At 47.8% G+C, this 24039-nt stretch overlaps 1 protein-coding gene across 1 annotated transcript in view; it reads left to right on the top strand.

The window, feature by feature from the left end:
* Positions 1–24039, top strand: part of PPME1 (protein phosphatase methylesterase 1) — a 33904-nt gene continuing 9865 nt past the window's right edge. Inside the window, exons 1-10 of the mRNA XM_060274048.1 lie at positions 1–182; positions 3155–3248; positions 3608–3700; positions 10212–10269; positions 10743–10794; positions 14691–14845; positions 16748–16838; positions 19099–19164; positions 20175–20304; positions 22154–22283. Of these exons, the coding sequence (XP_060130031.1) occupies positions 82–182; positions 3155–3248; positions 3608–3700; positions 10212–10269; positions 10743–10794; positions 14691–14845; positions 16748–16838; positions 19099–19164; positions 20175–20304; positions 22154–22283 (970 nt within the window). The 5' untranslated portion in view covers positions 1–81. The remainder of the gene's footprint in view (positions 183–3154; positions 3249–3607; positions 3701–10211; positions 10270–10742; positions 10795–14690; positions 14846–16747; positions 16839–19098; positions 19165–20174; positions 20305–22153; positions 22284–24039) is intronic.

Consider the following 24039-nt stretch of genomic DNA (forward strand, 5'->3'; position numbering starts at 1 on the left):
GACTGGCCGGCGGCTCCTTCTGGGAGGGCGGGGGACGGATCCTGCCCCTTCGCCGCCTCGCTTCTCCACGCCGCCCTCGCCATGTCCGCCTTGGAGAAGGAGCTGCAGCTGGGCCGCCTGCCCCCTCGCCCGCCGGGACCCGCCGGGGGAAGCGGCCAGGCCCTCCCCAAGATGCGCATGGGGTATGCCAGTGGGGGAGAGGGGGGGTCGGGGTGGCATGTGACGTCACGCGGGAGGGTGATGACGTCACGCGGGGGACCAGAGAGAGAAAGGTGTGACGTCATGCGGCTGGGGGAGGGGGCGCTGAGTGGAGGGGGCGTGGTTTGGGGGGAGGATGAATGGGGAGGGGAGGGGTTTGCCCAGGGTTTATTTGGGGGTGGGGGTGGGTATTTTCCAGAACACGCGTGGGTGGAGGAGTCTTTTGTTTGGTGGGGGCTCTGAAGGTGGGGGCAGGGGGCGCTCTCTGCTTTCAGTGGAAGCCTGGGGTGTGTGTCTTATAATGTGGGTATACATATATATATATATATATATATATATATATATATATATATATATATGTATATATGTATATGTATATGTATATATATGTGTGTGTGTGTGTGTGTGTATCATGGGCGTCTGACATAACCCCAAAGGCACACTCCTCCATTGTCTCCTGAGTCAGAGAGATGCCAACAGCAAATAGGGGTTATGTGATGTGTAATATGAAGGCAGTGCAAGACAGGAGTGCCTGGCGTGCTCTGGTCCATGGGGTCACGAAGAGTCGGACACGACTAAACGACTAAACAACAACAACAATATGAAGGGGTTTGCATTAATGAGGGGCCCAGCGCCCCAAAGGACAGGGCGGAAGTGTGTAAAACGCCTGCTTTCAAAGGGTGGATAACAACAGCTGCGGTGTTCATACGGTGTTTTCTGAAATGCATTGCGTGCCACAGCCCTGCAGGGTAGGCCAGCCTAGTTTCCCACTCCCGCCCCTGCCCCCATTGGAGGCTGGATGGCTGAGAGCGTGCGAGAAATAAACCTCACCTGCTCTGCAAGGTTGGTTCATGAGCAGGGCTGAATTTATGCATGCAAGGAGGTGCTCTGAAGGCTGTGGGTGCACCCCAGACGTGAAAGCTCAGGTTGAGTGCTGCTTCTGGCGTGGGGTGTTGGAATTTCTCCACCCTTACTCAAAGGATTTGCAGGCATAGGCAAACTCCAGCCCTCCAGATGTTTGGGACTACAATTCCCACCATCCCTGACCACAAGGCTATCGTTTGTGATGTGAAAGCTTAATGCACCTCTCCATTGTATATGTTGTAAAAATCACATTGCAATAGGGGCAACCTCAAGGCAGCAACCAGCTCAGAGAATTTGTGAGGTGGGTGGGGGGAAGGGGGGGTCGTGCCTGAGCCTGAGGAGAATTTGGTGCATGAGATTCCATCAGAGGTAGGTGATGTTCATCAAGCGCAAGCAATGCATGGGGGCCGTGAGGGATCGCTGGGTTGTGCTGCTTGCAAAAAGGAGGGAATTGAACCCAGCTTGCAAAGAGGTGGCGTTTGGGGGCAGGGGTGAGGGGGGGAAAGGAGAGGACGGTGTTACCATATTGTGGCGCTTGCTGGCCATTTGCCAGGGATGGCTGGGTGGGGAACTGCTGAAGGAAACCCACTGTGCATGGAAGATGCAAAGTGACGGCAGGAGGCGTCTCTCTGGGAGGGGCCGTAGCTCGCTGCTTGAACACGCCATCCCAGGTCCACTCCCCAGTGAAAGCAACTAAAAACAACAACACCGGCAGCAGAGCCAGCCAAGATCTCCACCCGAGGCTTTGGAGAGCCTCTTTGCGGTGAGAACAGCTAACCAGCCTGGACCAGCCTTCCCCCAATCTCTGTGCTCTCCAGATGTTTTCGACGCTTAACTCCTAGCAGCCTTGTGGGAGTCCGAATCATCTGGAGGGCACCAGGTTGGGGAAGCTTGCTCTGCACCACAACTGGCTATGCTTCTGGCACACCTGAGCAGCTTCTCGGAGGACGGAGGCCGCCTTGAACTAATAATCTCCGCTTCTGCCTGCACGGTAAAAAGAATGCTTGAGGCGAGACTGTTTTGGTGTTGCTGTAGGGGAGAAATTAGGTGAGTGCCACTTTCCTGGCTGGAGTAGTTTCAGGTGAAGCTCTGGAATATGTGGTTGTGAGTGAAGGAGATTTAGCCCCCTGTGTACCGGAAATCTGATAGAATACCTTATTTGTATGGAATGTGTTTGGCCTTCACAGCCCCTGATGCATCCCTCCACCCTTTGGGGAGAGGGCTCTTGTGTTCGAATCCTGATAGCAGGTTTCCACAGGCATCTGGTTGTCCACTGTGACAACAGGATGTTGGACTAGATGGGCCATTGGTCAGATCCAGCATGTTGTTCTTACGCACCCCCAACTCCCATCAACCTTAGTCACCATGGGTAGCAGCCAGGGATGATGGGGGTTGTAGTCTGGCAACATCTGGAAGGCTGCAGGTTGCTGGATGTAGATCAGGCATAGACAACCTCGGTCCTCCAGATCAGGCACCCGCAAACTTTGGCCCTCCAGATGTTTTGGACTACAATTCCCATCTTCCCCGACCACTGGTCCTGTTAGCTAGGGATCATGGGAGTTGTAGGCCAAAACATCTGGAGGGCTGCAGTTTGGGTGTGCCTGCTCCAGATGTTTTGGGACTACAACTCCCATGATCCCTAGCTAACAGGACCCAGTGGTCAGGGATGATGGGAATTGCAGTCCCCAAACATCTGGAGGGCTGAGCTTGCCTATGCCAGGTGTAGATCTTAGTCTTCCTTATACTCAGTCCCAGGATGATTGTGAAATGTCTGTATGCCAACCTGTGATGTTATTTCTGTTGCCTGACTCCACCATCCACCAGTATGGATTTCTAAAGCTTTCTTTAGTAAATGAAAAAGATGTTGAGTTGCTGGCAAAAGATGTGCAGTGATGGAGCCTGGATGATTTTGTGGTACCCCGGGGGAATCCAATCTGTCATGAAAGGAATAGGCTGTAACTTTCTTCTCCTTTTAAATTGCAAGAACAAAGCTGTCGTCACACCCTGGCACGAAGGGCCCTCCTGCACACAGCAAAATACTTCTTAAGCCACCCAGGTGCAATATTTAAGCATTTGTGTCTCTGTTTTCCAGGCCTGGAAGGAAGCGCGATTATTCTGCTGTCCCGTGGAGCCAGTACTTCGAGTCCATGGAGGATGTTGTAGTTGATAGCGACTCCGGCAAGGATATATCCTTTTCCCTTCCTTAGTTTAAAAAAGATCCTGGTTTATAGGGTCCTCTGTTGCGCATGTAGCCATAAGGCCACCTGTTTAGAAGCTGCAGCCCTCCCCCTCTCGGCAGATGGCCTTGGGCGGTGGTGTTTGCAAAATGTTTCCCTGATTGAGCTCATTTTGGGTGGCACTGAACTGATTCAGCACTGCCAAAGGACGGTGCCAAAGTCTTCTGGGCGTAAAAAAAAAAAATGTCCTGTTGACTGAGTGACAGTGTGTTCTTGGGAGGCGCAGGCAACGTTGCAGCTTGCATCTTAACTCAGAGGTCCTCCTCTTTTTATTTTGAGAAGGTTACAATGTCCTTAACTGTTCATACACTTTTCGAATTTACAAGAGTGGGTCCGAGGGTCCCGTCTTACTCCTATTACACGGCGGAGGCCATTCTGCCCTCTCCTGGGCTGTGTTTACCGTAAGTGAACAGCTGATTTGCACGTCTTTTCCTGTGGTTAATACTTTGTTGTTTACGGAGCCCCTTCTGCTTGCGAGGCGCCTTTACAGAATAAACCTGGAAAGCCTCCTTCGGGATGAGAATCCATGTTGCGGCTTGATGGCCGCAAGCCAATGCATTATTGCACGTTGTGGCTTTTCCAGCACAATAGCATGCCTTGTTTTTAAAGGCTGTGGTAGCTACTGCGGAGAGCAGGGCACCTGCTGTGAATGTAGAAGCATCTCCAGTGAGAAGGAGATCTGGTTGCAGGGCTGGCAATAGGGCTTGAAGAGAAAACCATACATCCTAAAGACACCACAGTCTCCGCTGACCTTTATTCCAAGGAGGCAAGATCGTTGAACCCCCTGGAATCTTACCACTCTGAGATTGTGTTGGTGTATAACAGGCATCCCCAAACTGCGGCCCTCCAGATGTTTTGGACTACAGTTCCCATCTTCCCCGACCACTGGTCCTGTTAGCTAGGGATCATGGGAATTGTAGGCCAAAACATCTGGAGGGCTGCAGTTTGGGGATGCCTGGTGTATAATAATAATAATAATAATAATAATAATAATAATAATAATAATAATACAGTGGTACCTCTACTTACGAATTTAATACATTCCGAACACACATTTGTAAGTCGAAAAAATTTGTAAGTTGAATCCCATAGGAATGCATTGGGAGAAAAAATCCGAAGTCGAAGCAACCCTATCTAAAAATTCGTAAGTAGAAAAAATCCTATCTAAACCGCATCCAAGATGGCGGACGGAGCTCCATTCATAAGTAGGAAACATTCGTAAGTAGAGTTATTCGTAAGTAGAGGTACCACTGTAATAATAATTTATTATTTATACCCTGTCCATCTGGCCGGGATCCCCCAGCCACTCTGGGCGGCTTCCAACAAAACATTAAAATACAGAAATCTATCAAACATTAAAAGCTTCCCTAAACAGGGCTGCCTTGAGATGCCTTCTAAAGGTCTGGTCATTGTTGTTCTCTTTGACCTCTGGTGGGAGGGCATTCCACAGGGTGGGCGCCACCACCGAGAAGGCCCTCTGCCTGGTTCCCTGTAACTTGGCTTCTCGTAGCGAGGGAACCGCCAAAAGGCCCTCGGCGCTGGACCTCAGTGTCCGGGCAGAACACTATACAGAGACACACACACGAATCCCTCTCCGTCCAGGCAAGCATAGAGTCATTATTGCGCTCCCAAGAGCCTTCCAGTCAGGCAGGAACACAAAATCCCACCCTTTTAACTCTGCGCTGCATGAAAAAGACTTTTCTTCAGTTTGTCCTGCATCTTCCAATATTGAGCTTTGTGGTGAGGGACATATTTTTTCTGACTAAGCACCGGGAAGAACTTTGGGAGGGCAAGAGCTGTTTGACAGTGGGACAGGCCCCCTCGGAAGGCTCTCCTTCGTTGGAGGTATAATAATAATAATAATAATAATAATAATAATAATAATAATAATAATCCTATATTTTTCTTAACCCCCCCCAAAAAAAATCTGACTGGGTTTCCCCAGCCACTCTGGGCGGCCTCCAACAGAAGGCCAAAAATGCACTAAAACATCAGCCATTAAAATTTCCCCAAAACAGGGATGCCTTCAGATGCCTTCTGAACGTCATATATTTGAATTGAATTTATTCTTACGGTCCCAGACCAGACTCACATACCGTACTAAAGAAATCAGAAACACAATAAAATTAAATTTAAATTAACCATCAATATAACTATAAACAATACAATTATGGCAGCAGTTAAAACGTCATATAGTTGTTTATTTCTTTGACATCTGATAGGGCGTTTCACAAGGCGGGTGCCACTACCGAGAAGGCCCTCTACCTGGTTCCCTGTAACCTCCCTTCTTGCAGGGAGGGAACCGCCAGAAGACCCTCGGCGCTGGACCTCAGTGTCCGGGCTGAACGATGAGGGTGTTTTGTGGTCTCGGCGGCCTCTCCCAGTCACCAGTCTAGCTGCTGCATTCTGGATTAGTTGTAGTTTCTGGGTCACCTTCAAAGGTAGCCCCATGTCGAGCTCGTTGCAGTAGTCCAAGCGGGAGATAACAGAGGTTCGGTGGTCACCTTTCAGGGATTCTGCAGCTGTGATTCATGCATTGCAAGGGGTTGGACTAGATGACCCTAGGGAGCCCTTCTTCCAACCTTCCAACTCTACAATTCTATAAGCTGCTGCTGTTCCCAGTTAAGCTAGCCCTGGGTTGGTTTTTTTCCTACGCTAGTGTCCTCATTTGTTTTCGAACTACAACTCCCATCAGCCCCAGCCAGAAGGGTCCCTGGTCAGGGAAGTCAAGGGTAAATGGACCAATTGCCTCACTTTCCCCTCTATCTCCTAGCAGAGCTGGGAGAGACTTGTCCTAAACCCCAGAGAGCTGCTGCCAGCCAGGGTAGACAATACAGATCTCAATGGAACAATGACCTGATTTGGTTTAAGGTGGCTTCTTGTTTGCTTGGCCCACTGGTGGAAGCAGAACATTGCATGGGAGATCCGATTTAGCATGGCTATTCTGAACTGGCTTAAGGCAGCGACCCTGTGTCCACTTACCTTGGTAGCAAGCCACATTGCCCTGCATGAGATTTTCTTCTGAGCAGACATGCCTAGGTTTTCGCCGCTACTGGCTTGCAGAAATTCCCTCAACACAGCCCCCTGTTTGTCCTTCCTTGGATTCCTCCGGCTCAATAAAGTAAAATAAGGGGGAACCTGGATCCCTCCAGGGGCTGTTGGGACTCCAACTCCCATCAGCCCCGGGCCAACATGGCCTGTGGGATGATGGGAGTTGGAGTCCATCTACATCCAGAGGGCCACAGACTCCCCCATCCCTGGCTTAAAAGTTGGAGACCATAATGGCTTCCGCAATTGCTGTTGAAACAGACTCTTCTCCGCAGGCATCCCTTGTCTCCTTGGCTGTTGGGAGCCTTTTCAACGGGCATTCTCCATCGCTGCCGGGTGCGCCTGGTTTTTTGCCACCCAGTTGATTTTCCAGGAACAAAAGGCCTATTTTTAAAACCCGCCTTGGAGCCTCAGTGCCGCTTAATCACTGCGATTCCAAACATATGTTGTTTAGGTGGCAGGAACAAATCGCGAAGCATCATAGTCTTTGCAGCAGGGCGCTTATTTTTCATAAGTGTGCCTGGTGCACATCCCTCCCCCCCTCTATTTTGGGAAAGACTGGAGCTTTTTCCCTATTTCCACCCTTCCCATCTTGCACACAAAAGGTTGCAATCACTGTTCAGATCTAAGGAGCAGCTGGCATGCAGGTGGTTGTCTCCAGTAAATGCCAAGAGTTGAAAGTTGCAGAATTGTAGAGTTGGAAGGGACCCCCAAGGGTCATCTAGTCCAACCCCCTGCAATGCAGGAATCTCAGCTAGATCATACATGATAGGTGGCCATCCAACCTCTGCTTAGAAACCTCCAAGGAAGGAGAGTCCACTTTCAAACAGCTCCTACCCTCAGAAAGATCTTCCTCCTGTTTAGTTGTTTGGATTTGTAAGTATTCAGGAAAGCAGGAGGGGCAATTTTCGGAACAGCCCCAACCATCCTCTTGACCTAATTTCTACTTGAGCACTCGCCCAGTAGATCGCAATCCCCTTATTTCTGCCTGCTTATCCCTAATACCGGTAGTTGGACCATTTTATTGTGCCTACTTGTTTCCAAAATCTGTTAAATTTGTTGGCGTTTTCTCATGAATATTTAACTCTATGTAGAAACTAAATAAATTTTTTTCCTTCCAGTAGCACCTTAGAGACCAACTAAGTTTGTCATTGGTATGAGCTTTCGTGTGCATGCACACCTGTTGAACAGTCTTCTGGCTGATAGGTGTGGTAAACCTGTTGAACAGTCGTCCACAGGTTTACCACACCTATCAGCCAATCCCCCATTCCCACCACCCTTCTGAGGAATACCCCTCCCCACCCTCTCACTATATATAAGGGTCTGGTGACTTCTCTTTCAGTGTATATGAAGAAGTGTGCATGCACACGAAAGCTCATACCTATGACAAACTTAGTTGGTCTCTTAGGTGCTACTGGAAGGAAATTTTTTATTTTAACTCTATGTAAACTGCATAGATAGGTGTTTGTTTGTTTGTTTGTTTGTTTGTTTGTTTTAAAAAAAGGTTAAGCAGTAAGCAGTACTTACATAAGTAAAATAAATGTTAAGGCCTTCACACCAGGAGCTTTAAATTTACTGGCATTCCACTGGAGCCGCAGACCGTGGCATTTCCGGTATGGCGTATTGGTGAGAGTGTCAGATTCGAACCTGGGAGAGACTAGGGTTCAAATCCCCACTTGGCTGTGAAGCTCACTGGGCGGGGACCTTGAGCTGGTTCACTGCCTTGCAGCCTACCTACCTCACCGGCTTGTTGTGGGTATTAAATGAGGAGGGGGAGAAGACCCACATACGCCACCTTGGGGGGAAAGGTGGGAAGGAAATAGCGATGAACAAAATTTCTTCAACACAGAATTCGGTTTTGGAAGCACCTTGGCTTTCCGATTTAATTTTTCATCAGGTTTCTAGCCCGTCTAATCCTGGCTGAACCTGTTGAAATCTCTGAAGCAAGGGGGTCTGGGTGGCGTCTGTAGCACTCTTGAGAACCGTGCTTTCGTATTCTCCTTTTTTACAGCTCCCCCTGAGTAGCATGAGCAGCTAAAAAATAAAAAGGTGAAGGGACCCCTCACCATTAGGTCCACTCGTGACCAACTCTGGGGTTGCGCGCTCATCTCGCATTATTGGCCGAGGGAGCCGGCGTACAGCTTCCAGGTCATGTGGCCAGCATGACAAAGCCGCTTCTGGCGAACCAGAGCAGCACACGGAAACGCTGTTTACCTTCCCGCTGTAGCGGTTCCTATTTATCTACTTGCATTTTGATGTGCTTTCAAACTGCTAGGTTAAAACCTGCAGAATAAATTATTCCAAACAGAAAGAGACGCATCACAAGGGGCTGGGACTCCTATGTGTACTTGAATGATTTTAGCTTGGGTCTGCAGAATTCTCTTTTTTCCCTGCTCTGGGGATGTGGGTCACCTTGTCCCGATTTCAGCCTTTTCTTTTTTAAGTGGGTCGCCTTGTCCCCGCTGCACACACCCCCTTCACTACTTAAAAGACCGGAGGCCCTGCGAGGGACTTGGCCGTCTGCCAATCCCACTGTTTTCCCACTCTCTCCCCCAACCCCCTTAGCTTCATATTCCTGGCGTGGCCTCCTTGCTACTTTACGCTGCTCCTCTTTGTCCGAGGCCACCCCCCGGCCGGTCGACGGGACCGGAACGCTCCCTCTGGGGGGGGGGAGGTGAGGTGCTTCTGTTGGCTTTCCAAACTGGCCGCATCCCAAACTGACAGTTGCCACGCAATGCTCGTTCCTCGCTTGCAAGGAACCGATCCTCGGAACTCCCTGCCCATTGATATTAAGCATGCCTTCGCTCTCCTGTTTCCAGCACCTGCCAAAAAATCTGTTATTGTTCAGGCAAGTTTCCCCGGCGTGTAATTTTGACAAGTGCTTCAACATGTATCATAGAATTGTAGAATTGGAAGGGACCCCCAAGCTTCATCTAGACCAGGCTTCTTCAGCCTCGGCCCTCCAGATGTTTTTGGCCTACAACTCCCATGATCCCTAGGTAGCAGGACCAGTGGTCAGGGATGATGGGAATTGTAGTCTCAAAACATCTGGAGGGCCGAGGTTGAGGAAGCCTGATCTAGACCCACCCCCTGCAATGCAGGGGTGTGTGTGTGTACTTTTACTAACATTTTGACTTTTTAAGGTCGGCGTAATGTCTGATCTTTTTATAATCATTATTTTGAGTGGATCGTTCATATTGTGCTATATATAAATAAAATTAAAGTTTCTGTTTTTCAATTTAAAATCTTCACTTAAGCAACCTTAAAATTTCAATGCTTCCCTCCTCCTCTTTCCATGGTTCATTTTTCATAACATAAATCCCTGCATATTTTATATAAACCATTCAGTATTCCAATATTACATCCATCAAAACTTATTTACACTGTTGAATTTATCTGAATGCTGCCAGCGTTTTCGAGTGTACACAACCCCCCCCCCCAATATATTCAATAAACATTTTCCAGTCTTCTCTAAACGTATGTTGTTCTTGTTCTCTTATTCTTTATGTTAGGTCTGCAAGCTGCGCATATTCCATCAGTTTAAGCTGCCCTTCTTCTTTGGCTGGGACCTCACTCATTTTACATTTTGGGGCTAACAGAACACAGGTCACAGTAGTGGCATACATTAATATCCTTTTCTGACACCTGGGAATTTCCACCTGAATTATCCCCAAAAGAAAGTCCTCTGGGTTTGTTTTTTTGGGGGGTGTGTGTGTTGCTTTTAAACATTTTTTTTTCAATTTATTATAAATTATTTCCCAATAGTTCATATTGTACTTTTGTAAACGCCTTGCAGGTATTGGTGATTAAACCGTATATAAGCCCTGTTAAAAGGGATAAATGAAATCTTTTCCTTCCTTGCAGGCTGCCATCATCAGCCGTGTCCAGTGCCGGATCGTGGCTTTGGATCTGAGAGGACATGGTAAGGAATCCTTTCAGAAATAAAAGGCGGCTCTCTTTTTTTTCCCCGCTCCACAGCCAACCACCCCCTCTACTCCCTGACCTTAAATATAAATGGCAGTTCTCTCCGAAGGATTCATTAAAAGATTATATCGAGCAATCTAGCCCCACCTAGTGTGGTTAAATTATTTTATTCCAAAAACGTTGGAATAAACGCTGTTCACTCAAAAGGCTCTTGCGATTGCCAAGACACATGAAGTCTTAAAAAAAAATGCACGCACAATTCAATAAAACAAGCAGACATTAACATTGCGCACAGCAGGTCTTGGCAACAGCTCAGTTGGTCAAATGCTTTCCTAAACAGGAAAGTTCAGATCAGCCTTCCTTTTTGTGCAGCGCTTTGAGGTTTCATTTAGAATAAATAGGCTTTGCTAGAATACAGTAGCATATGAATTTTGTCAAACAAATAAAGTAAAAGAAATCTTTCCTTTGCAGGTGAGACGAAAGTTAGGAACCCAGATGATCTCTCCGCGGAGACCATGTCCAAGTAGGTTGTTCCGTAATCTAGCCTTGCTGTGCTTGGTTTTCTCAACTGTATAAACGCAACCCATTTCGAGGTGCTCTTGATTTTGACAAGGACTTAAGGGTGAAGTTGGAAGACCTGAGACTGGTCCTTAAGCATCCATCAAAGGGATAAAACTCTCTCCATGCTAAAAAGTATCCTTGGTCTGGGCATTTGTCTGCCAACAGTTTGAAAGCATGCCAGTGCGAGTAGATAAATTGGTTTCCGTCATAGTGTCCCGTTGTGCCAGAAGCGGTTCAGTCATGCTGCTCACATGACCTGGAAAGCTGTCTGTGGACAATCGCCGGCTCCCTTGGCCTGAAAGCGAGATGAGCACCACAACCCCATAGTTGTTGTTGACTGGACTTAACCATCCAGGGATCCTTTACCTTTACCATGATAGGGATGTGGGTGGCACTGTGGCCCTAACCACTGAGCCTCTTGGGCTTGCCAATCAGAACGTCGGCAGTTCGAATCCCCACGACGGGGTGAGCTCGCTTTGCTCCGTCCCAGCTCCTGCCAACCTAGCAGTTTGAAAGCACACCAGTGCAAGTAAATAAATAGGTACCGCTCCGGCGGGAAGGCAAACGGCGTATCCGTGCGCCCTGGCAATCGCCACGGTCTTCTGTGGGCCAGTAGCGGTTTCGTCTTGCTGGCCACCTGAGCTGGAAAACTGTCTGTGGACAAACGCTGGCTCCCTCAGCCTAAAAGCAAGATGAGAGCCGCAACCCCAGAGTCACCTTTGACTGGACTTAATCGTCCAGGGGTCCTTTACTTTTTACCTTACCTTGCCCTTAGTGTAGCCCAGCCGTTCTTGGGGAAGGCTCTTTGAAATTCGGTCATCTTACCCACCCTGCAAATTTATTTTCTTGAGTCTCCAGCTTGGCATAGCTGCCTTGCGAAGGTGACAGAGTCCTTCACGCTGTCAGGGACATTTGCCACTTTGCAGGGCAGCCATCTGTGAAACCAGCGGCAGCCACCTGCTCCCTTTTGGTCTTAAAGCAGTAGCTCTGCCCAACACAGCAGTCTGCGACGTTCGTGCGTCAGCGCCGGGGTCTTGGAGAGAGCCATTCTGTAAAGACTTCCCCCTGATAATGGCCTGGAGCGAGAGATTTTGACAAATTGCTGTTGCTAACTCGCTTTTAAAAAATAAATAAAAATAATCTAGCCTACCTTTCATCCGAGCATCTTTCTGGACTAAATCTAGGCATCTGTTTTCCAACAGCAAAGCGGGTTTTGTTTAAGAGAGACCAATGCAGTATCTTCACCGTGGTACAGGCTTATGGGGACACGCTGGGTCTAAACCACTGAGCCTCTTGGGCTGGCCGATTGCAAGGCCGGTGGTTCGAATCCCCACGACGGGGTGAGCTCCCATTGCTCGGTCCTAGCTGCTGCCAACCTAGCAGTTCGAAAGCACGTCAAAGTGCAAGTAGATAAATAGGTACCGCTACAGCGGGAAGGTAAACGGCATTTCCGTGCGCTGCTCTGGTTTCACCAGAAGCGTCTTAGTCATGCTGGCCACATGACCCGGAAGCTGTACGCCAGCTCCCTCGGCCAATAAAGCGAGATGAGCGCCACAACCCCAGAGTCGGTCTCGACTGGACTTAACTGTCAGGGGTCCTTTACCTTTAGGAAGCTTTACCTTTAGGGACGCAGGTGGCGCTGTGGGTTAAACCACTGAGCCTAGGGCTTGCTGATCAGAAGGTTGGCGGTTCGAATCCCTGCGACGGGGTGAGCTCCCATTGCTTGGTCCCAGCTCCTGCCAACCTAGCAGTTCGAAAGCATGTCAAAGTGCAAGTAGATAAATAGGTACCGCTCCAGCAGGAAGGTAAACAACATTTTTGTGTGCTGCTCTGCTTTGCCAGAAGTGGCAAATGACCTGGAAGCTATACGCCGGCTCCCTCAGCCAATAATGCGAGATGAGCGCCGCAACCCCAGAGTCGGTCACGACTGGACCTAATGGTCAGGGGTCCCTTTACCTTTTTACCTTTAGGAAGACAATACTGCTTTTTGCCAACTTATTTGAAAGATCAAAATGGGTGAGGATTGTTTGTACTTATATAGTACTTTATGAATTACAGGTAACTCCCAGCCGGCACAGGGGTTGCGTTCCATGCCATCGCACATTTGCATGAAACCGGAAATCCATTTTAAAAAAGCCTGCAAACATCCCATTCGGCCGTTTATTGTTGTTTCAGTGATGTCTTTATGATGTTTCTGGGTCACTTCTGGGTTCAGTGATCTGCCTTGATCATGCCTAAAATGGGAGTTTTCTGTGCAGTGGTACCTTGGTTCTCAAACTTAATCTGTTCTGGAAGTCCGCTCCAAAACCAAAGTGCGAGGAGATCGCCTTCCAACTTTTCACAGGTGTCAAGCTCCTGAGGAATGTGAGGGAAAGCTGGTGTGGTTCCTCTTCTCCCTCGGAAGCATAGGTGCTCAGGGACAATTTGCACCCCAGGACAGAAAATGTGGGTGCCCCCGCTTGCCTCTCCTGGCAGGCTCTGCCTTAGTATTATACGGTGCAGACTTTGGAAAATGACTGTCGTTTTTGGGTGACAACAAACAGGCCCTCGCTTCTGCCTCCTTGAAAGCAGCCAAACAAAAAAGAATTACAGTGGTACCTTGGTTCTCAAACTTAATCCGTTCCGGAAGTCTGTTCCAAGACCAAAGCGTTCCAAAACCAAGGCATGTTTTCCCTTAGAAAGTAATGCAAAATGCATTAATCCGTTCCAGACTTTTTAAAGCAACCCCTAAAACAGCAATTGAACATGAATTTTACTATCTAATGAGACCATTGATCCATAAAATGAAAGCAATAATAAATGTACCGTATTGTGAAATAAATAAGACAATATTGTAGATGATAAAAATAAAAATTGTTTCCCCCCCCCTTACCTGCACTGGTGATAGTCATTGTTTGGATGGGGGGGGGGGCTTTTATCCATTTCTGCAGTCACATAATCACTCAGTCAGTAGCTGAACCGGTTTCCACACAGTCACAAAAACAAATTATCCAAAAAAGCCTCAAAAACAAAAATGCAAAATAAATAGCAAAAACAAAAGCACCAAACTTAATCCGTTCCAGAAGTCCGTTTGACTTTCGAAATGTCCAAAAACCAAGCCGCAGCTTCTGATTTGTGCAGGCGCCCTGGAAACAATAGCCAACAGCCGCATCAGATGTTCGGCTTCCAAAAAACGTTTAAAAACCGGAACACCTCCAGGTTTTCAGTGTTTGGGAACCAAGGCGTTTGAGAACCAAGGTACCATTGTATTTGTATGCTAATTTATATGAATGAATCATAGAGTTGGAAGAGTCATCTAGTCCAACCCCCTGCAATACCGGTACAAGAATAGGCAGGTAGAATAGGCAGGAATCGAACCCGCAACCTTGGCATTGCCAGTGCCTTGCTGCAACCAGCTGAGCTGAAACAGTGGCTCCCACCTTTTTCTCCAAGGAGCTCAAGGTGACATGCATGGCATGGTCCTCTGCCCTCGCACTGGAAGATAGAGAACAAAAGCAAACCGTTAGCCAATCTCGTTCTGTGTCTCCAACACTGACTGGCAGCAGCTCCCCATAGTTTCAGACACGCCTACCGGGAGACGCGAAGGATTAAACCTGGGAGCTTCTGTGTGCCAAGCAGATGCTCCGCCTCTGAGCTCTTGCCCATGCGAGTAAATAAGGGATCGCTCAGGGGGTTGAGCAGGAGACTCTTAATCTCGGGGTCGTGGGTTCAAGCGCTGCCTTGGGCGAAAGATTCCTGCATTGCAGCGGGTTGGACTAGATGGCCCTCGGGGTCCCTTCCGGTTCGACAATTCTGTGATTCCAAGTATTATCCCGTGCGCAGGAAGGAGCCAACCAGCTTGTGCCTTTCTGTTTGCAGGGACGTCGGAAGCGTGGTGGAAGCCATGTACGGGGACCTCGCCCCGCCCATTATGCTGATTGGCCACAGCATGGGCGGGGCTATTGCCGTGCACTCGGCAGCGTCCAACCTGGTGCCCAGTTTGCTGGGCCTCTGCGTGATTGACGTAGTGGAAGGTAAGAGTCGGCGTCACTTAGCACTCGTTCCCTTGGTTCCATTCCTCTTTCTCGGCCATTAGTCTCGCTGCCGGGCATAATAGGCCAGCATTTGCCTCTATATAGGCTGGCCACCTGGGAAAACACCATCCGCCTCCCATTCTCTTTTATTTCCACTAAAGCTAACCTCCAGACATGCCCATAGCAGTTTTTCTTCTTTTTGTGTATTATTTTTTATTAAGTTTTCTACTTGGCAATTTAAAATAGTCATTAAACAACCTTTAAATGTCAATGACTTCCCCCCTTCTCTTTCCGTGGTTCAATTTGCATTTCGTAAACCCCTGCAAATTTTACATACACCAGGAGAAGAGAAGGTTTAGCCTGGAGAAGAGAAGGTTAAGGGGTGATATGATAGCCATGTTCAAATATATAAAAGGATGTCATATAGAGGAGGGAGAAAGGTTGTTTTCTGCTGCTCCAGAGAAGCAGACACTGAGCAATGGATTCAAACTACAAGAAAGAAGATTCCACCTAAACATTAGGAAGAACTTCCTGACAGTAAGAGCTGTTCGACAGTGGAATTTGCTACCAAGGAGTGTGGTGGAGTCTCCTTCTTTGGAGGTCTTTAAGCAGAGGCTTGACAGCCATATGTCAAGAATGCTTTGATGGTGTTTCCTGCTTGGCAGGGGGTTGGACTGGATGGCCCTTGTGGTCTCTTCCAACTCTACGATTCTATGATTCTAGGCATGTCCAATTCTCTTGATACTGTTATCTACTCCCAGTATAATAAAACTGCCAGTGATCTACCCATTGTCGAACTTTTTTTGGGGGGGGGGATTGCCCAGAATTGTTCAGCTTTTGGGGGGGGGCAGGATTGGCAAGAGTTGTTGAGCTTTTTTGAGGGAGGGTGCATAAAATCGCTCATGCAACAGTCAGCCGCCCGCCCTACCTCCTTCCAACACTCTGCAACCGCTGCAGGGAAGACAGGCTTTCTCAGCTGCGGCTGCGATGGGACATTGCGGGGGGGGGGGGTGGCGCGGCCGATCAGGAGAACACAGGCGATCTCTTTTTGTAATCCCGCGACCGATCTTGAGCACCCCGGCGATCTGCCTGTCGATCGCGGTAGACAGGTTGAACATGTCTGACATACACTAAACCAGCAATGTACAACCAGCTTAGCTTTCCCGATGGGGATCAGAATCAGGAACAGCAGTGCAGCTCCCTTTGATGGAGGAGAAAAGGAAGGAAGGAAGCAAGTTGGAAGGGAAAGAATTAACAGAGAGAGAGAAGCTGGCTCCTCGGATCTGTGCAAACTAATATAAAAAATATAGTTTGACTTTTCTCACTTGTTTAGTTACTTCTCCATTTAGTAGCTATTTGGATCTGTCATAACGATATCCAAACATCACTACTGTATCTGTGAAATAAAGATCCATTTATTTGTTTCATAAACTTAAATGACTTTGGAGGGTGGTAGATCACTGCCAGTTTTTGATACTTGTTGGTAGATCGTAGGCAACTTGAGGTTGGACGTGCCTGCGCTCAACCATTCGGTATTCCATTAATATACCCATCAAAACTTGTTTACACTGTTGAATTTGTCTTAATGCTGCCAGCGTTCCAATATATTCAGTAAACGTTTTCCAATGTTCTTTAGACGTATGTTCTTGTTCTCTTCTTCTATATGTTAGGTCCACAAGCTGTGCGTATTCAGTCAGCTTAAGTTGCCACCCTTCTTTAAGAAAGCTAAGTAAGTTTCTAGACCTCATGATTCAAAAAGAAAAACTGCTATGGGGGGTATAAGGATAGGAGGAGTACGAATCGGCTCCCTTGATTTCATCCCAGTCACAGTTATGCAGGTTTGGACATCCTATGCTCTGCGAAACACTGGTTTGCTTCACCACCACCCCTTCTTGTTCGTAGGCACGGCCATGGATGCCCTCAACAGCATGCAGAATTTCCTTCGGAGTCGCCCGAAGACATTCAAATCTCTGGAGAATGCCATCGAATGGAGGTAAAGGGGAATCTTACGCAGGCATCTTACGCAGCCCATCACAAAGGGAGCCCATTTACATTCTCCTCTACTAGGAAAATGATTCTCTCTCTATATATATATATACTCCCATCTCTTGCAGGGGCTCAATTAGTGCCAGCGCCTTCTGTCAAGAGCTTGGGTGTAACCTTCGACGCCTCCCTTTCCATGGAGGCGCAGGTTGCAGCCACAGCTAAGGTGGCATTTTTCCATCTCCGCCGTATCAAGCAGTTGGTCCCTTACCTCTCTCACCCTGATCTGGCCACAGTGATCCATGCGACGGTCACCTCCAGGCTTGATTATTGTAACTCGCTCTACGCGGGGCTGCCCTTGAAGCTGACCCAGAAACTCCAGCGGGTGCAGAATGCCGCGGCGAGGCTCCTTACGGGGTCCCGGCCGCGGGATCACATTCATCCAGTGCTTTACCAGCTGCACTGGCTCCCGGTGGAGTACAGGATAAGGTTTAAGGTGCTGGTTTTGACCTTTAAAGCCCTATGCTGCTTGGGACCCTCGTACCTATGGGACCGTCTCTCCTGGTATGCCCCGCGGAGGACCTTAAGGTCCACAAACAACAATACTCTGGAGATCCCGAGCCATAAGGTGGCTAGATTGGCCTCAACTAGGGCCAGGGCCTTTTCAGTATTGGCCCCAACTTGGTGAAACACTCTTTCACAGGAGACCAGGGCCCTGCGGGATTTGTCATCTTTCCACAGGGCTTGCAAGACAGAGCTGTTCCGCCTGGCCTTTGGGTTGGACTTAGTCTGACCCCTGTGTTTTTCCTCCCTCATGGCTTGGATTTATGGATTACTTAAAATGAGGCTGCATTTTAAATTTTAATACTGTATTTTAATCTGTATTTTAATTAATTGCTTTTTATGTTTTATTGTAATTTTATTGGTGTGAGCCGCCCTGAGCCCGGTTTTTGACTGGGGAGGGCGGGGTATAAATAAAAATTATTATTATTATTATTAAATTCCCTATTTACCATTTCAAGTAAACATTTAGCAAACTTCCTCCAACTTCCCTTCATCTCTTTCCATGGTTCATTTTACATATCATACATCCCTGAGTATTTTACTCTAACCATTCAAATCAGTTACAGGTAGGTAGCCGTGTTGGTCTGACGTAGTCAAAACAAAAATTAAAAAAATCCTTCCAGTAGCACCGTAGAGACCAACTAAGTTTGTCATAGGTATGAGCTTTCGTCTGGTGACTTCTGTTTCAGTGTTTCTGAAGAAGTGTGCATGCACACGAAAGCTCATACCTATGACAAACTTAGTTGGTCTCTAAGGTGCCATTCAAATCAGTTTTCCACTTTTATATCCATGAAAAATTATTTACTCTTTTGAATTTATCTTAATGCTGCTAGCGTTTTCAACTGCATACAATTATTTTCCAGATATTCAATAAATGTTTTCCAGTCTTCTTTAAATGTATATTCTTGCTCTCTTATTCTACATGTTAAGTTTCTTTACACTTCCAACACTTTTCTGATTCTGTTTTATAAATCTTAGCCAACCTACTCGGAGTTAAGTACCATCTATGAATCATTTTCAAATGCAGTGGTGCCTCACTTAACGAATGCCCTGCTTAACGAAATTTCCGCTTAACGAAAGGATTTTTCGAGCGGAGGTTGCCTCGCTAGACGAATTCGTTTTATGAAAAATTTGTCTAGCGAATCGCGGTTTCCCATAGGAATGCATTGAAATTCAAAAAAAAAAAATTCCAATGCATTCCTATGGGATTCGCTAGACGAATTTTTCGTTATAAGAAAAGACCCGTGGAACGAATTAAATTCGTCTAGCGAAGCACCACTGTAGTTCTCTTTCAAGGAAGAGCATGCTGTAAATTTCTGGTCGCTTTCCCTGAGTTTCTCCCAGAGATTAAGATCTAAATTGTGACCTATATCTATTGCCCAGTATGTCACTGGAAGTTTTTAACAAGCTCATCTTTTGTTTCCCATTCCAATAAAAAAAATTATACATTTTAGACAAAAGTTTATTCTTATTTTGCAGGAGTTCTTTTTCAAATTGGGAACTTTGGTCCAAAAATCCATTCTTTCTATCTAATTTAAACATATTATGTAACTGGTGATACTGCAAACAATCCATAACTTGGCTCCTTAGATTTTCCATTGGTTTAATTTTGGGTGTCTCTCCTCCCCCCCCCCCGGTAGGGAAAGCGATTCTTTGGCCAGTAACTAACCCCCATCTAATGGCTGTTTCCTTTTCTCTTTCTCTAGCGTAAAGAGCGGACAGATACGGAATCTTGAATCTGCCAGGGTTTCTATGGTTGGCCAAGTCAAACAGTAAGTTGCGCCTCCTTCAATTGCCTTTCACCATCTCTTTCTGCCCCATTTCAGCTGCAGTAATCCACAATTAACATTCACGTCAAAGGGAGGGATAGGGGAGTGCGAATTCCGTTCTCAGGCCAGTTTCTGTAAGGTAAAAGGGGCAGATTCCCACAACAGTTTCCCAAAGTTCTTTGCAATGTTTCCCAGCATGCCTTGCGAAAGAACCAAGGTTTTGGCACTTCATGACACCATCGGAAGCCCCATCAGACATTCAGCTTCCAAAAATAGTTCGCAAACCGGAACACTCACTTCCGGGTTTGTGGTTCCGGGAGCGGATTTGTTCAGGAGCCAATAAGTTTGAAATCCAAGGTATGACTGTACTTGTTAGAACCCTCCCTGAAGTTGTTTTTTTACTCTAGCACAGGGTTTCCCAAACTAAGGCCCGCGGGCCGGATGCGGCCCGTGAGGCTCATTTATGCGGCCCCCTGCAACCCCCACCGCCCGCTGCCCACTCTCACTGGTGTGGCGTGGCTGCCCACTTCTAGGTCGCCAGCTATTTCCGGTGTTCTGACAACCCAGAAGTGCACCGGAAATCGCGTGTGTGCATGGGCGCGTGCTCCGGCCCACAGCACGATCGGCGCTGGCGGCACCGGCCCTCAGCGAGGTAAGTCTGGGGACCCCTGCCTCTAGCATTCTGCTATTAGGTTCCCCGCTCAACTGGCTTTTACCAGTTTTGTGTGATCAGACTCCCCGTCTTGCGTCCATGACGCTGGACTCGCAGACAGTGAGTTTTACAGAAATCCCACATCCTCGCCGAGGGAAGGAAGCAGTGCATTCTGCCCCTGGAATCCTGGAAACCAAAACTAAAAATTCTGGGAGCTACATTGGGTACGATAGCTTCAGTTTCCTGTGTAACACGCTGGTATTTCTCCCCCTCCCGTTAATGCCGAGGTGGAGTGTTTCAAATCGACCTGGGAGTCTTGTCGTCCAGATCTCCATCAATCCTTGTTGTTCTTTCGAACCAGGTGTGAAGGTGTCGCCAGCCCCGGGGGTCACAAAACCATTGTGGAGGGGATCATAGAGGAGGAAGAGGAGGAGGAGGAAGACGAAAATGGAGAATCCGTGAACAAAAGGAAGAAGGATGATGACACAGAGGTGAGGAAGGCGTCTTGTCAGGATTGGAAGAATAACCGCGGGCCTCTGGCTGTTGTTGGGGTGTACAGGCAGGGGTGATGGGGTCAGAGTATAGCAACATCTAGAGAATCCCATCAAACATTAAAAACGTCCCTAAACAGGGCTGCCTTCAGATGTCTTCTAAAAGTCAGATACCGTGTTTCTCATAAAATAAGACGCACCTACAAAATAAGACATGGCAGGCTTTTCACAAGTTGATTAAATATAAAACACACCCCCAAAATAAGCCGTAGTGGGGGGGCCAGGTCTGGCAAGGAAATGAAGGCGTTTAAGCGCCTTCGGAAGAGCCGGCAAGAGGCAACGGCGTGCTTGCTGGCAGCCTTCTTTTCATGCCACTCGCAGTGGCCGCCTCCGTGCTTTGGCGCTAGGCGCGTGCCCACATCCACCTCCGCAGCTGCTGGGATCACTGTCGCTGTAGCCACGCTACTGGGCGCTCTCGGTGCTTCCCCCGCGGCCACCTCACTGTGTTTTGTGGGGGCGGAGGCTTCCTGACGATCAGCTGAGAGGCGGGCTGATCGGGCGCCTCTTTGCCGCCGCCGCAGCGCTCAGAGCACTTGCCCACGGAGATCACGGGCTTCACCTGCAGCCGCAGCTGCCTCTCACCAGGCTCTTTGCGATGCGCTCCCCGAAGCAGCTCCCGTGCAGCCGCCTCTTGCCGGGCCCTCCGCCGCCGCTTCTCTCACAGCCACCTCCGCGGCTGCTTCCTGCTCCGCCAACATGGCCGTGCTCCTTGGATCACGGTGTTTCTTCTGCTCCTGCAAATGGGGAGGGCAGCCTTGCTGTTTTTATTTTCTGCTCCCTGGCTCTCCCCGGGTCCTGCACGGCGCGTGCTGCTGGCTCTCACCGGGTCCCGCTGGGTTGGGGCTCGGCGCAGCGCGCTGTTGCCAGGTCCTGCTCGAAAAAATAAGACACCCCCCGAAAATAAGCCACCGTGGGGTTTTTTGAGGGAAAAAAAATAAGACGGTGTCTTATTTTATGAGAAACACGGTAGTTGTTTATTTCCTTGATGTCTGATAGGAGGGCGTTCAACAGGGTGGGTGCCACTACTGAGAAGGCCCTCTGGCTGGTTCCCTGCAACATTGCTTCTCGCAAGGAGGGCACCGCCAGAAGGCCCTCGGCGCTGGATCTCAGTGTCTGGGCTGAGCGATGGGGGTGGAGATGCATAAGCGGTTTAGCGGTTTATAGTTTCAAATCCCCGCAACGGGGTGAGCTCCTGTTGCTCTGTCTCAGCTAGCAGTTCGAACCTAGCAGTTCGAAAGCACACCAGTGCAAGTAGATAAATAGGTACTGCTGCGGCGGGAAGGTAAACGGCATTTCCGTGCGCTCTGGTTTCTGTCACAGTGTTGTGCTGCACCAGAAGCGGTTTAGTCCTGCTGGCCACATGACCTTGGAAAGCTGTCTGTAGACAAACACCGGCTCCTTCAGCCTGAAAGCAAGATGAGAGCCACAACCCCATAGCCACCTTTGACTGGACTTAACCGTCCAGGAGTCCTTTACCTTTTACCTTTTATAGGTCAACACCAACACTTTGAGTTGTGCTTGGAATAATATTAATGCCAGCTTCCCCTCCTCTTACGCTTCCATGGATCCGGGCTGGGATACTTCAGGGCTGGGTTAAACATTGCGGCCTTCCCACTCTTCCGGACTCCATCTCCCATCAGCCTTGCCCCAACGGTCAGGGATGATGGGAATTGTAGTCCTCCGGGATCTGTAGGACTGCTATCCCAACGCTTGTGTGTTGCTTTTCTGGCATTTTAAAGCGGACGTCTTCTCTCTCCCCTACCCCACCCCCCCACCTCCCGAAAAAAAGACCAAGAAGGATGTGGCATACACATGGCGGATTGAGCTGGCGAAAACGGAGACGTACTGGGATGGCTGGTTCCGGGGTCTCTCGAACCTCTTCCTCAACTGCGCTGTTCCCAAGCTGCTGCTTTTGGCTGGTAGGTGTATTTCTTCTGCAAGCCCCACAATTAATAATAATAATAATTTATTATTTATACCCCGCCCATCTGGCTGGGCTTCCCCAGCCACTCTGGGCGGCTTACCACAGAAAAATGAAATAAAACAATCTATTAAACATTAAAAGCCTCCCTAAACAGGGCTGCCTTCAGATGTCTTCTAAAAATCTTTTTTTATGTTTTTTATTTATGTCAATCTTTAAAAACCATACAAATTTACAAAAACGTGAAGGAAATTGAGACATTTCATTTTTACATATAAAGAATTCCACAATCAAAAAAGAAGAGTAAAACAGAAAAAGATAAAAAGCAAAAAGAAAGAAAAAATGGGGGGGGGGGAAGAAGGGGAAAAAAGCAATCTTCCAATCATATCCTGTGTAAGTTATATACATCTATTTAAATTCACACTTAAATTTTGCATCAATATTTCCTTATCCCTTTAAGTTTCAACATGGTTCAATTCTGATCTGCTTTCAGGATTTGGCTATTTTGATCAAAGTTATATAATCGTCAAAAAAAACAGATTGGCAAATTCTAATGAAATAATATTCACAGCTAGCTAAAATTACTGGAAAAATTAGAGGTCAAACAAAGCAAAAAATAAAAAAGGAGTGGAGGATTTTTGACGATTAGATGTCTCCTAAAAATCTGGTAGCTGTTTTTTTCTTTGACATCTGATGGGAGGGTGTTCCACAGGACGGGCGCCACCACCGAGAAGGCCCTCTGCCTGGTTTCCTGCAACAAAGACACTCTGCCCCCCAATTCCTTGTGGAAAGTCTCCTTGGCAGTGTTGTTCACAGGTCAGATTGCCCTGGCTTTGTCTGCCCTGTGAGGGAGGAAGGGTTTTTTTGTTTTCCAGGTAGCATTTTGCAGCCAGGTACCAATCACCTTTTGAGTAGGGAGGAATGGCTGCTCTCAGGCCAGCACTCGGAGGGTCACATCTAGATGGCTGGCTCTTCTCCTGTTTTATTTATTCAGCATTTACAGTGGTACCTTGGTTCTCAAACTTAATCCGTTCCGGAAGTCCGTTCCAAAACCAAAGCTTTCCAAAACTAAGTTGCGCTTTGCCATAGAAAGCCATGCAAAAGCGATTAAAAACAAACCCTAAAACAGAAATCTGACATGAATTTTACTATCTTACAAAACCATAGATCCCTATAATGAAAGCAAGAAACAATGTTAATGGTTCTCTTGCCTTCGCTGCTTCTATCCATTTCCGAAGTCGCACAATCAATCAATCAATCAGTAGCTGAACTGGGTTCCACACAGTTGCAGAAACAAAAAAGGCGCACAAACAAAACCGCAAAAAAATGCAAAAACAAAAGCACGAAATATAAGCTCCAAACATCACCTCAGAACACTGCAGTCAGAAATGGAAGACTTCTGTTGAAATGGTAGGACGCAAATTAGCAGCGCAACACTAGAAACGGAAGCTCAGGACACAAAACGGAGCATGTTCGACTTCCAAAACAAAGTTCGAAAACCGAAACACTCACTTCCAGGTTTTCAGTGTACGGGCTCCAAGTAGATGGAGAACTAAGCTGTTTGGAAACCGAGGTCCCACTGTATTTCATAAAATTGACACACCGCTTTTCTAAAAAGGAAAAGAAAAACCCACAATCAAAGCGGTTTGCCAGAAGAATAAAACAAGAAAATCAAGGGGGGAAATCACTACAGCAATTTAAAGCACACAGAAAAACAATAAAATCGCCATGGGTTTCGAAGCATCATGGTAGGC

The sequence above is a fragment of the Zootoca vivipara genome, chromosome 4 (genome assembly GCF_963506605.1).
Source record: "Zootoca vivipara chromosome 4, rZooViv1.1, whole genome shotgun sequence".
Classification (NCBI taxonomy): Eukaryota; Metazoa; Chordata; class Lepidosauria; order Squamata; family Lacertidae; genus Zootoca; species Zootoca vivipara.